Source organism: Staurois parvus, unplaced genomic scaffold (genome assembly GCF_062004578.1).
Source record: "Staurois parvus isolate SC_StPar_1 unplaced genomic scaffold, SC_StPar_1.0 ptg000544l, whole genome shotgun sequence".
Taxonomy (NCBI): domain Eukaryota; kingdom Metazoa; phylum Chordata; class Amphibia; order Anura; family Ranidae; genus Staurois; species Staurois parvus.
Genome location: NW_028318340.1, coordinates 4428812 through 4442313, shown reverse-complemented (window position 1 = coordinate 4442313; position 13502 = coordinate 4428812). Strand labels below are relative to the sequence as shown.

The following is a 13502-nucleotide window of genomic DNA, read 5'->3' as shown; positions in this document are numbered from 1 at the left end:
AACTTCCGCTTCTGATAGCTTAGGTGATTGCAGAGGAAGTGGGAGTGGGTACCTGTCAATATCTGATACCTGCTCCCCCCCTCCACTCCCCAAAGGTGCCAATCCTTAACAGGGAGCGGGGGACCAGTCCTTAACCAGTTGCCGCCCGGCCTATGGCCAAATGGCGGCCAGGTGAACACTTCGTCCCTCTGGGAGGACGCTGTATGCCGACCTTCCCGGAATGCACATTGCGCATGCCCACAGGGCGCTGCTGTTGGGAGATCTGTCACCGGCCATGTACCTCGGACATGGCCGATTACAGATCTGTGTACCGACCCTGTTGCCAGTACCATGTGACCTGCTGTGACCAATCACAGCAGGTCACATGACAGTTGTATACAATGGATGGCTTCCTTTCATGCCATCCATAGTATACAAGTGTGTCTAGCTGTGAATGGTTACAGCGATCACATGCACAGGCTGGGCCAATCACAGCCCATCTGTGTCATGTTATTAGCCGTGGCCAATCACAGCTAATCACAACACAAAAAACCTGAATGAATCGATTTCATCCAGTTAAATGCTTGCTTATAGCAGAGAAATTCTACCACCAAAAGAAAGCTCTACTTGTGTGAACAAAATTATAAAATTTTAGTTTGTGTACAATGTTGCATGACCGCGAAATTGTCATTCAAAGTGTGAGAACGCTGAAACCTGAAAATTGGCCTGGGCATGAAGGGGGTAAAAGTGCCGGTATTGAAGTGGTTAAAGCGGAACTTCCCCTTTTGGGTGGATCTCCACTTTAAATTTGTTTTCGAATGTTTGTTCGATTTTGTTTTCCAATTTGTTTTCAAATCGAATTCCGGCTGAATTTAATTTATTTTTATTAGTTATTTTTGTAATTTGGAATTCTAATATATCCTAATCTCCGAATAACGAAAAAATTTGTCTGAAATTTGAATGAAATGAACGTCATGTCTAGACGTAGTACTGCTTGGACCTTGAAGAAGGGGACAGACCCCAAAAGCTTTTCCAAAAAATTGTAAGTTAGTGCAAATAAAAAAAGTATCACGGACAGTACTCAATTATTCCTGCCACAAGTGCACTAATACGACTACAAGCACCTTAAACAGTCCCAGTAAATTGGGGTTCTGTACTGTACATACTTGTTCATCCAAAATGTTCTATCTTGCCCCAATAATAAGCTCAGTGTTCCTGCAGTCTCTCACTTTGATCAATTGTGTAGAAAATGATAAAATGATAAAAGTAAGCTTTCTAGTAAAGCGAAGTGCATTAAAACTTCGGAATATACCAGGGAATGGTACTGTTGTATAATGCCGCACTTTGTTCCTCTGCATGTTATGTGCAGTGACAGTTGTTCTGGGATGTTAGTGTTGGGTATTTCCAGTGTGATATGGAGATCACAACTCGTTAACACTTGTAGAATTAACACTATCACAGCCTCAAGCATCTAGTAATGTGCAAAAGCCAATACAAAGCGTGAACATCCAAGGGCATTTTTTTCCTTTTAGTGACACCACCAATGCAGGCTTTTTTATCTTTCCAGTGACACCACTGACACAAGGATAGTTTTTCCTTCCAGTGACACCAATGACGCAGGGGCATTTTTTCCCTTTTAGTGACACCACCAATGCAGAGGCTTTTTTTCCCTTACAGTGATACCACTGGTACAGGTATGTTTTTTCCTTCCAGTGACACCAGTGATTCAGGGGCATTTTTTGCTTTTAGCGAAACCATCAATGCAGGATCATTTTCTCCTTCCTAGTGATGCCACCATCACAGGGACAATTTTCCTTCCAGTGACACCACCGATGCAGGTGTCGTTTTACTTCCAGTGGCACAGCCGATGCAAGGACATTTTTTTCTGATGCTGATGCATTTCTTTTTTCAATAGTGTTTGCCCCATAGTTTCCTGCAGGACAGAATGTGAACCGCTATTAAACTCATATGTTACATACATTACGGAGCTATGGTAAGCTAGGTTTAACCCTGTACCCTGCCCCACCTGGAAGGGATGGGGGGGGGGGGGGCAGCTTCACAGTTTCACATCTTCATTCTTGGCACTGGATAACCTTGTCCATCTGTCATGGCAGAATTCTGTCGATTGCTTCTGATTGATCAAACATATATCTGCATGTGTGTTGGAGAGTCGATCGTAGTTCACATCAATTAAATGGTTATTTTGACAATAATCATTTAAATTTAGATCATATTTTCAAACAGTATTTTTGATCATTATTGTATTGTAGGTAAAGCAATCACAAATCACTACATGTATGACCAACTTGTAGGTAAAGCAATCACAAATCACTACATGTATGACCACCTTGTAGGTAAAGCAATCACAAATCACTACATGTATGACCACCTTGTAGTTAAAGCAATCACAAATCACTACATATATGACCACCTTGTAGGTAAAGCAATCACAAATCACTACATGTATGACCACCTTGTAGGTAAAGCAATCACAAATCACTACATGTATGACCACCTTGTAGGTAAAGCAATCACAAATCACTACATGTATGACCACCTTGTAGGTAAAGCAATCACAAATCACTACATGTATGACCACCTTGTAGGTAAAGCAATCACAAATCACTACATGTATGACCACCATGTAGGTAAAGCAATCACAAATCACTACATGTATGACCATCTTGTAGGTAAAGCAATCACAAATCACTACATGTATGACCACCTTAGACATATGCATAGCATTCATAGATTAATCACTAACGGAGGCCATGAACATTTCAGAGCCCCCTGGATTTGATGGCGCTCTTTTCAGTTAGGTTTATCAGCAGAGGTTTTCACAATTCCTTAGAGAACCGGATGGAAAATACATGTTAATGTGATGTGGTTGATGCGTCGTAATAGGATGATGCGAGGGCGTACTGAACTGCACACAAGACATTTCAGTCTACTGGCACGTCACACTGGAAACAGCAGAAAGCGATAATCCCCCTGTGCTTTATATGGGCCTATCAATATTAAGAAGCTGCTAACACCCCCACCTTATACCTATAGGTGTATATACGAAAATACTAAATTAAATATATTGCTGCAGCGCTAAAATGAACATATATACTGATACAGAGGCGTAGCTAGGGGGGGGCAGGGGGAACATATTTACCCGGGCACCAAGGTACAGGGGCGCCAAAATGAGGCTTACAACAAGGGGCGTATTTGCAAACGGAAGGGACACTTAGTACAGGGGCAGGAAGCGGGCTGCTGTGTCTTACCAGGCTCCGTGCCCCCGTCCCACGACGATCCAGTCCAGGAGGCACTGCTGGAGGAGGGGTAGAGAGGTCCGCAGGTCCGGTGGGCAGGATGACATGCCGCCCCTGTCATCTGGCCACACCCTCGGGATCACTGGACAGCCTATGGCAGCTTGTACCTCCCTCTGCAAGCTCTGCCTCCTCACCGGTGATTGGGCGCCGGAACTGTAGCTCAGGACTGTAAGGCACACAGGTGGCCAATTACCTGCGAGGAGGTGGAGTTTGAAGAGGAGGAGCCGAGCGGCAGCGCGAAGATTGAGTGAGGAAGCGGCCGGAGCAAGTGAAGAAGACAGCTGACCGGTAAGTGTGCCGTGCAGATGGTGCTGCTGCAACCAGGTATGCTGGCTGTGGATGGGAGAGGGAAGGAGCCTAGGCTGGAGCAGGGGTCAGCAAGGTAAGTGTCATTGGTGTCAGTGGGAGGAACAGTGCCCCATCATTGGTATCACTGATGTGATTAAACGGGGAGGGGGGCTGGGGCGCCAATTTTACATTTTTGTCCCCGGGCGCAAAATATCCTAGCTACAACTCTGTACTAATAAAATTAAAATAAAGGGATCTAAACATATGTGCCACATAAACTAGGTGAATATTGTGAATCCATCAATATGGTCCTAAATTGGAACCAATGTATGGTGAAATAAAAAGTAGAGCAATAAAACACCCCAATCCCAGAAATGCGGGGTTATAAACATACATCAAGTGTCTTACACAGTGAATCCCAAATGTGGGATAATTATATAACAAAGTGACAAGTGCTTGACCCTTAAAAAAACAATAAGCACATAAAACTGTACAATTCACAACAATAAATCATGTGATACAAAACTTATTAAAATACAAAATGGTGAGCAATTACCTTAAAATTAAAGAAATGTCCAATAAAGTGCAAATATTTGCAAAAAGGTGCTACGATATTTCAGGACATGCAGGTGGTATGGTACATGTGCAGACAAGCCGATATATATCCTTCAATGGCTAAAATGCCCCCTCACCTCCTTAAACTGACCCAACGGCCAATGCGCCTTTCGGATCACACCTGGATCCTTCACAGGTAATATCTCCTCACTATACGATCTCCAGAGACTCTTTCATCAATGGTGCTTCACACACAGCAAAAAAGATTGCACTTCCACTGGTAGGTACCGCAATGCAGCCAACTTACCCACATGTAACTCATTGTGGCCCTCTGATATCTTTCTGCAGAAACTTAGTAAGACGACTGCTTGCACGATTATTTCCGGCAGGTTTGTTTTTCTGTAAATCCTAAGAATGATCAGCAGACCCTTTTTTCATTCCAAGCTTGCAAGTTTCCATAAAGCACTGATTCAGAAGGTTTCTCTGCTAACAACGGAAGTCTCCCCGTGTGGCACCGACGAGCCGCGCTAAGCAGATCCATCAGTAAGCCCGCCCAGGAGAAACGAGAAATCTCCACCAATCAGCCCTGTGTAAGACACTGGAAAGCCCTTCTCGGCCTTTTGGCTAAGATCAAGTGTAGTATCTGTCCTTATCAGTGTCCAGCAGGGGTGCTCCACGGTCATTCTATGTACAATGTACTAAATAGAAGGTATTTAAAAAGGTGCGGGGGGGGGGGGGAAGGGCAATTATGGTCAAGTTAAAGTGTATATAAACTTCAACAATTAACTTCTCTTTTGCCAGATTTTGGTCTGTTAACCCTGTTGACTCTCAGCTGCCCTTTCAGTGGGCTTTAAAGTGGTTTTGAAGGCTAAAAAAACCTTCTGTGTGCAGCAGCCCCCCCAGCATCCCCTAATACTTAACTGAGCCCAAACATGATCCAGTGATGTGTACGAGAGCCTTGGCTCTCCAATGACTCACCCTCCTCATTGGCTGAGACAGCAGTGAGAGCCATTGACTCCCACTACTGCCAATCATAGCCAGTGAGCCAATGAGGACAGAGAGGGGGAGCGATCTAGCCACAGCTTTGTGTGTGAATGGACATGCAGATCGGGAGCAAGCCTGCTTGGGTGCCCCCAAAGCAAGCTGCTTGCTCTGGGGGGCACTTGGCAGGAGGGAGGGGTCAGGAACGCCAGTGGAGGACCTGAGAAGAAGATGTCAGACAAGTATTGCATGTTTGTTATTTTTTTTTAATTGCCTTTAATATCACTTTAATGCCCATGAGGCAGAGCAGCTTCTGTCTTACGTGACATTTGTGATTGGCAAAAATTCCAGAAACCCAGTGAGCTTTTAACTTACTGTAATAATCTGACAACACGGTTCCTCTGGTGCTCAAAAATCCAAAGACGTCTTACCAGCTCTGCCCTTGTTATCTCTGTGAACTACAGAACTCATCCTACGTAATGAAGAGAGGGAGGTGTTCTGTGGTCCCAGGGTGACTATATTGCCCCTCAATAGATGAGTAACGTGTACTGAGAGTGGGTGTTGTCTCACTAGGACAGAAAGTGTATTACTGTCAGGATCAGCTGTGTCACCAGGTAAAAATAAAGGAAAAAAAGCCTGAGAAAAAAAACCAATGCAGCCACAACATTGGACTGGCAAGCTGCAATATATAGCATTTTTGATCGAGGTTTAGATACACTTTAACTGGCACATACTGACACTGCAAAATCTGACACTATGCATGGACCCTGGTCGCAAAAAGAATAAAAGGCAGCAATCCTATTCAATATGTTTTATAATATACATATGATAATTTAGGCAAAATATCCAAACCTGGGAAATCTCTGAAGCATATATTCTTCTTTCATCAATAACTTTGTAGTATGCCTGCAATGAAAACAGAAAATAAGATGTAAACCCAAAATATCATATTCTTGATATGTATCTGCTGTACCATGAACTTGTATGAAAAAGTATCCTGTTCTCATGTGTTACTTCCTTTGTGTGAAATCCCTGGTGTTCCGGTCAGTCCCTCTGCTTTCCTATCAAAGAACTGACCACACTAAGCAGGAAAACACACTGGTGTCAGCTTTCTAGCTGTGTTGGAAACTCAGCCTGCTCTCCTCCGATGATCAGACTTGTCCTGACACCCCCTCTTCCCTGCGCAGCCATTCACTGGGAAGATCAGTGTTCTGCCGTTTTTTCTCCCCAAGCTCTTAAGCAGCTGAGAACAGAGGGAATGTGATCATTTATAAAAAAGGGAAAAAAGTGTTTAGAATGTTTTATTTATATCTATACAGAAATATTTTGCCTTTCATTTCTATTTTAAACTGAATGAGTTGTCTTACAAGGTGAGGGTTTACACTTTAATGTTGTCCTCCAGTTAGACATGAAAAGGTCCAGCTGACACCGCCTGCCTGCTAGGAGGCCAGAGATTTCAACTTGGGATAATTCTTGTTTAGCAGATATATTGCCCACTAAATCCCTATTGTTGCCCGTACCTTTATTATCTGAATGGTCATGTGACAATAGACGTGCATTTCCAACTATTAAGTATTCTGCATCAAGTAATTCAGCCCCACCTAGAGGCAGTGGATAAAAAAAAAATTAAAGAACAGAATCCAGTTGCATGGTGTTGTAGAAACATCCAATTAAAGATTTTACTGTTACATAGTTATTCTGGCTGAAAAAAGACAAAAGTCCATCCAGTTCAACCATAAAAAAAAAGTTATAATCCTATACCCACAGTTGATCCAGAGGAAGGAAAAAAAAAAAAACAGCAAAGCATGATCCAATTTGCTCCTGCTGGTAAACAAATTCCTTCCTGATCCCCCGAGAGGCAATTGGATATTCCCTGGATTAACCTTACCTATAAATGTTAGTATCCAGTTATATTCTGTGTATCTAAGAAAGAATCCAGATCTTTTTTAAAGCAATCCACTGAGCTGGCCAGAACCAACTCTTGAGGGAGTCTATTCCACATTTTCACAGCTCTCACTGTGAAGAAACCTTTCCGTGTTTGGAGATTAAATCTCTTTTCCTTCAGACATAAAGAGTGCCCCCTTGTCCTCTGTGATGACCTCAGGGTGAATAGCTCTACACAGAGTTCACTATATGAACCACTGATGTATTTATACAAGTTGATCATATCCCCCCTTAATCTCCTCTTCTCAAGAAAGAATAAACTCCGTTCCTCTAATCTTTCCTCATAGCTGAGCTCCTCCATGCCTCGTATCAGTTTGGTTGCCCTTCTCTGTACTTTCTCCAGTTCCCCAATGTTCTTTTTGTGAATTGGTGTCCAAAACTGAACTGCATATTCCAGATGAGGTGTTACTAATGATTTGTACCGGGGTAATATGATATCTTTCTGGAGTCTATACCTCTTTTACTACAAGAGAGGATTTTGCTCGCTTTAGAAACCGCAGCTTGGCATTGCATACCATTATTAAGCTTGTGATCTACCAGAACCACCAGATTCTTCTCCACCATTGATTCCCCCAGTTGTTCCCCCCTAGTATGTATGATGCATGCATATTCTTAGCCCCCAAGTGCATAACCTTACATTTATCAGCATTAAACCTCATTTGCCACATAGTTGCCCAATTAAACAGTGCATTGAGGTTGGCTTGTAAATTGGAGACATCCTGTAAGGACATTATTCCACGGCACAGCTTGGTGTCATCTGCAAAAGACTATTATTATTAAAAAATTTATTAAAAAGTAAGGGTCCCAACACGGATCCTTGGGGTACACCACTGACAACCCTAGACCATTCAGAGTATGAATCATTAACCATTACTCTCTGAATACGATCATTTACCCAGTTTTCTATCCATTTACATACAGATTTTTCCAAGCCTGTAGACTTTACCTTACACATTAGCTGTGTGTGGGGAACTGTGTCAAATGCTTTTGCAAAATCCAAGTATACCACATCCACTGCCACCCCTCTGTCCAAGTATACCACGTCCACCGCCACCCCTCTGTCCAAGTATACCACGTCCACTGCCACCCCTCTGTCCAAGGTTTTGCTTATAGAAATGCATGCTAACAAATGTTATGCATGCTGATGCGCTGCCATTCATTATGGATGCACCAATGCTGATGCACAAGAATTCCAGCAAATTGCAGATTTAGATTTGTCATCAGCAGTCTCTTCTATATCCACCCTAAGCTAAATTCCTGGCAGATTAAAAAAAATATATATATTAATGCAGTAATGTGTTAATTACAAATGAAATGCAATTTCAATGCAACTAGTATAACTATTTGATTTTGATTTCATTTTAGACTCCTGCAATTCTCTGCCTAGCAGCACTTTGACAGAGAGAGAGAGGGGTAGTACTCAGGGCCAATTTGTTTTCCTGCCTTCATATGAGCTAACAAGCAACATGTTGGCTTCTGTGGAATGGTCATGCTGGAAAACCAGCATTCTATCAGCACTTGCAGCCAGTGGCCGAAAGTGCTGATCAGTGTATTCTGGCAAGGGGGGGGCAGAGGCCCCCTGTCAGAATACAATAACTCCGCAGTATATGTTGTGTTGATGTAAGGATCTGTCAGTTTTTTCATTCTACCCACTGGTTTAATGAAAACACTTACTATGTGTGTATACCCAGCTGTAGGCTGCATTGGTATTCCAGTGGTTCTGTGATGTTTTGTGGTGTGACCAAAATATAGGAATGGCTTGGTTTGGAGTAAGACGCCTATCCCCCTATACATGATAAATTTCATACTAATCTGACAAAGAAAAGTAAACATTACATTGGATTACAATGCTCAGCTTTTATTTATTGATGTAAAACCATTTCCCCAAAATAAAAAAAAAATGTGTTGCAGATATAACACTCCTCTGCTCCAGACAGACAATGCTGCTGTGAAAAGGTGACCCGTGTGCTCTTTCATCCAGAGTGGTTGCAGTCTAATACAGGAGGTGAGTTACTGGCCAGATCACTAGGTAAAAACAGGGGAAATGCCTAAAAAAAAAACAAAAAAAAAACTAATGCAGCCACCACATCTAATGATTGGTAATTACATTCTTGGTTTTGGGTTTAATACCGCTTTAACTTTTTTAGTCCAGAGAACCCAACTTGATTTGTCCTGCTGTTGCCAAGATCAATTAAGGGAAACCTCTCTCCCTCTACGCCATACAAACCTTGTCCAAAGACCTCTAGAAATTTACGTTACGGGTATTGCTCAATCCAAAGAATTATTGTATCTTTCTGTTCCTATGTATGGGTCTTTGTTATGGAGATGTAAATAATTTTGTTTTTCTCTTTGGCCTCTGAACTGATACCGTGTGCTGTTGTTAAAATAAAGAATTTACAAAAAAAAAAAAAAGAATTACTGTATTTAAAAATGTAAATCAAGTCACTTACAGTTCCACTGCATACACCATCAGAGGCCACTCCTTACACATTTCAAATGACTGATCTCCAACTGCACTGCTAAGTTATCAAACATAATTAAAATAACTCATCCATCTTAGTGAACTGAGCCTATTATGGCAATAATTATTGCTTATGACTTATTTATAAATGGCGATGCCTTGTGCAAATTACCACGAGGAACAGTAATGTGTAAACATGATTAACATGATTGCTGTAAATGGCATGAATAGATATTGAGATAATGACTTACCAGTTCTACTCATTCAACTACAAGAAGTTCTGCCTCTACTGTAGTCATCTCTGATGGCAATGTAGGTACAATAAAGGCATCTTGGCCAATCAGATAAGATGTGCTTGGTAAGGCAAAAAAAAAGTTCTAAACTTCCTAACAGTCAGAAAAGCAAGAGCTGGAGTGAAAGAATATCTTCATCTGCCACCAGATTATGAATCATCTGTTTTGTACACACTATGAGGGAGGATACTGGCTGTAGACTCAATAGAGCAGATCACCATGTTTATCTCACAGAAGAACAAGTATAGTTCCTCATTCCTTGTCTACCTGCCAGAGATGGGCCAACAGTATTTGCACAGCTTGACTCTTTGGAAGTGGCTTCCTGATGTCATCTCCTGCCTCGTCTTTGAGTGAAGGTAAATCTTACCTATGGGACACAGATGGCAAAAAAAACCTGATGGGGTTATAACCCTCCCTTACTCTTTCCAAAATGAAAAAAAAAGTTTTGCCTTTACTTATACTTTAACGTTCAGTAAATTTTTATGAATGTATTACGGCTGTGTGAATGAAACTGCCAAAATGCACCTTTAAAAATCAAGCAAAGTTCATTGCCCAAAAGAAGCAGCAACGTCTTTTGGGTAGCAAATATGCATAGGGCAGTCTATTGAAATGAATGAGTTGCCCTATGCATGACATGCGGATATGCGGGGAAATCACGTTTAAAAAAATCATGAGTGGGAATGCTCGTTCTTGCTACACAAGATATGACTCAAACATGTGGTTTGGGAGTCTCTTTATTAGTATTAAATCTCCAGTGAACACCTTTCATCTTAATTGGATAATAGGTTGGAATTTTTATGACAGATTGCCCATTGTTCCCTCTATCTATGCTGCAGTTTTCATGCCTTTCAGGAGAATAATAAAATGTTCTGGCATTTAATTTTTTTGCAAACACAACTGTTGTATTATGTCAATGATGAGCTCAGCTCCTGGGCTACTTCTCACAGCATCCTTATAATGCAGAGGCACTTCATCATACATCTCCTCACTATAGGAGCATCAATTAACACTCTATAGAGCTGATCACACGTTTCTTTAATTCTAGTCTGCCAGATAAGGGTAATGTACTTAATGTGAAGAAGCTAGCTCTTCACCAGACTGGATGTCAGCTTCAATCCATCTCTCTTAATATATTATTTATTCACTGGTGCAACTCTTTGGTCACACATTCACATTAAAACTGACCTGTCAGGAAGATTAAAGTTAAGATAAAACCAGAAGTATACATTAATTACAACACATTGCTACTTTTCTTAACTTAAAGGGCAACTCTGTTCACAGGTACAGAGAACTGGAGAGAGGTGACTGAAGAAGGTCAGACATAAATGGTACCTCTTGGTGTCTGCCAGCTTATCTTGATTTGTTGACATTTATTACCTGTGCTCCTTACTTTGATAAAAAAATAAATAAATAAATAAATAAAAAAACCCAACAAGACATAATGCTATTAATGTATACTGTATGTAACCCCACTTACTAATATACCAATAAAAGTGTTTTATCTTTTACTTCCTCTTCCGTTCATTGAGGGACACAGTGCGGATCTTAGATCTTGACCACTTAAAGGTCACAACCAGTGTTGAGGGATACAGTGCAGATCTTAGATCTTGACCACTTAAAGGTCACAACCAGTGTTGAGGGACACAGTGCAGATCTTAGATCTTGACCACTTAAAGGTCACAACCAGTGTTGAGGGACACAGTGCAGATCTTAGATCTTGACCACTTAAAGGTCACAACCAGTGTTTACAGAGGGGTGAAGAGAAAACAGGTGGCGCACACACCTAGTGCATTATCCAAGGTTTATTGTAAGGAGTGAAAGAATAATAAAAACATACTCACAGGCATCACCAGCAAGGCTCCCATTTTCCATTCATCACACATCTGCATCAGAGGCTGGTCATCAGCTCTGAGGAAAGGGATTCATCCCCAAAACGCATCAGCCATTTGACCGCACTGACAGTGAAAACACCTTGCCTGCCGTTGTGGCCATTGTCATTTTTCTATGCTTTTTAGATACATGCTTTGTCTGTGAGTATGTTTTTATTTTTTTTATTATTCTTTCACTCCTTACAATAAACCTTGGATAATGCACTAGGTGTGTGCGCCACCTGTTTTCTCTTTATCCAGTGGCTGATTTCCCTGTCTGAGGAGGGCTGCACCCCTGAAGCATTTCCTTTGGTTGTCGCTGTCCTGGTATCCTTGGCTTCCCTTTTGGCTGTGCATATCCTGAGGCGCTGGAGAGTACATACGATTTACAGAGGGGTGGGTCATAATTAAACAGAAAAACACATGGGAAAAGTCAAAGGCAAAAATGTTACACTGCTGCCTGTAAGACCTTATGTCCAAAATTGGCATCCGCAGAAGCAAAAACATCAACCTTATAAAGCATATGAGCTGAAGACCTAGCAGAAGCCCTACAAACCCAAGAGGCCAATGATTGGTGATGGAAGGTCCAGTGCATACTCATCATGCTCACAGAATGAACCATGATAACAACAGGAGGCTCCAGGCTTCTCAAAGTATAGGGAACTGTAGATTCTTAAAGCCAAACTCTGGGCAATTTTTTTCCCATGCGGTTGGGCTGTGCTCAAAATGAATGGGTCAACTGCTTGTTTCTTCTAAGGGGGAGCACTTAGTTTAAACTCAGCTGATCCTTTGATCCTCTGGAAAACCACACTCCACCATGGTCCAGTGGTGGACTGTCCTTGTTTATGGAGCATGCTCTGTGCGTGATAACATCAGGAACAGCCCATTTTCAAGACTGCTGGAGTGCGGGGGTGCTGGACCGGTTTTGTGTGGGAAGGATCAGGTACAGCAAGTATATCTTTGCTGTCCTCTTCCCTAGAATAAAATGAACAGTTAACTTGTGCCTTGTGGGCACAGCCCCACTGCACGGAAAAAACAAAAAAAACATTTGCCAAGAGTTCAGCTTTAACTGCTCCCTTCCTTGTAGATAAGCTCTAACAAGTAGTGCCCTCCGATTCCTCCTGTATTGAATTGTATTGCAACTACTGTTTGCCTATATGTTGTAAAACACTGGGCAAACTGTGCGCTATATGTATAAACCATGTATAATAATAACAATAATAAAAATAAATGACACTTGATGCTAAGCAAAAAAACTAGGCTATGTTAGCAGATGGGGGCTGGCAACCAGCAGGGTCTGCCCCCTAGACTGTTTTTTTTAAACCTACTACCACCATAATACAGTGATTAAGATCCTCACTGTTTGCTTTAATGAATGGAAGTAAAAAGGGTCTGTGTGGATTTGCTTGTGATGGAGTGCGCTAGCAGCCCATTCAAAACAAATGGCCTGCTTTAACATTCATTTACTCACATTGTGTGCTAATCTGTGTGCATGACCACAAAGGAACAGTGTGAATCCGGCCCAAGATTTGTATAAATGAGAACTAGCAGGTTCTGGGCTCCAAGGAGGAAATCAACAGGTATAGGTGGCTCCTCTAGGTGTTTTCATTACATTTATGTTTCCAGGTTAGACTCCATAAACTAACAACAGGTTTACAACACGTGCTGTAGAATTGAGGGTATTATTATTATTATACAGTATTTATAAAGCGCCAATAGTTCGCTCAGCGCTGTACATTACAAAGGGGGACAGAACAATAACAATACAATATAATGCAAAACATGAGGGGATTGAGGGCCGTGCTCTTTCGAGCTT

The 13502-nt window shown here is 41.7% G+C and overlaps 1 protein-coding gene and 1 non-coding gene across 2 annotated transcripts in view; one reads left to right on the top strand and one right to left on the bottom strand.

Annotated features, from left to right (window-relative positions):
- Positions 1-13502, bottom strand: part of CCDC169 (coiled-coil domain containing 169) — a 69577-nt gene that overhangs the window by 25468 nt on the left and 30607 nt on the right. The window contains exon 6 of the mRNA XM_089690853.1: positions 5973-6026. Coding sequence (XP_089546979.1) covers positions 5973-6026 — 54 coding nt within the window. The remainder of the gene's footprint in view (positions 1-5972; positions 6027-13502) is intronic.
- On the top strand, positions 4744-4935 carry LOC149451241 (U2 spliceosomal RNA). The gene has a single exon (XR_016315132.1). It is a non-coding gene; the product is annotated as a U2 spliceosomal RNA (small nuclear RNA).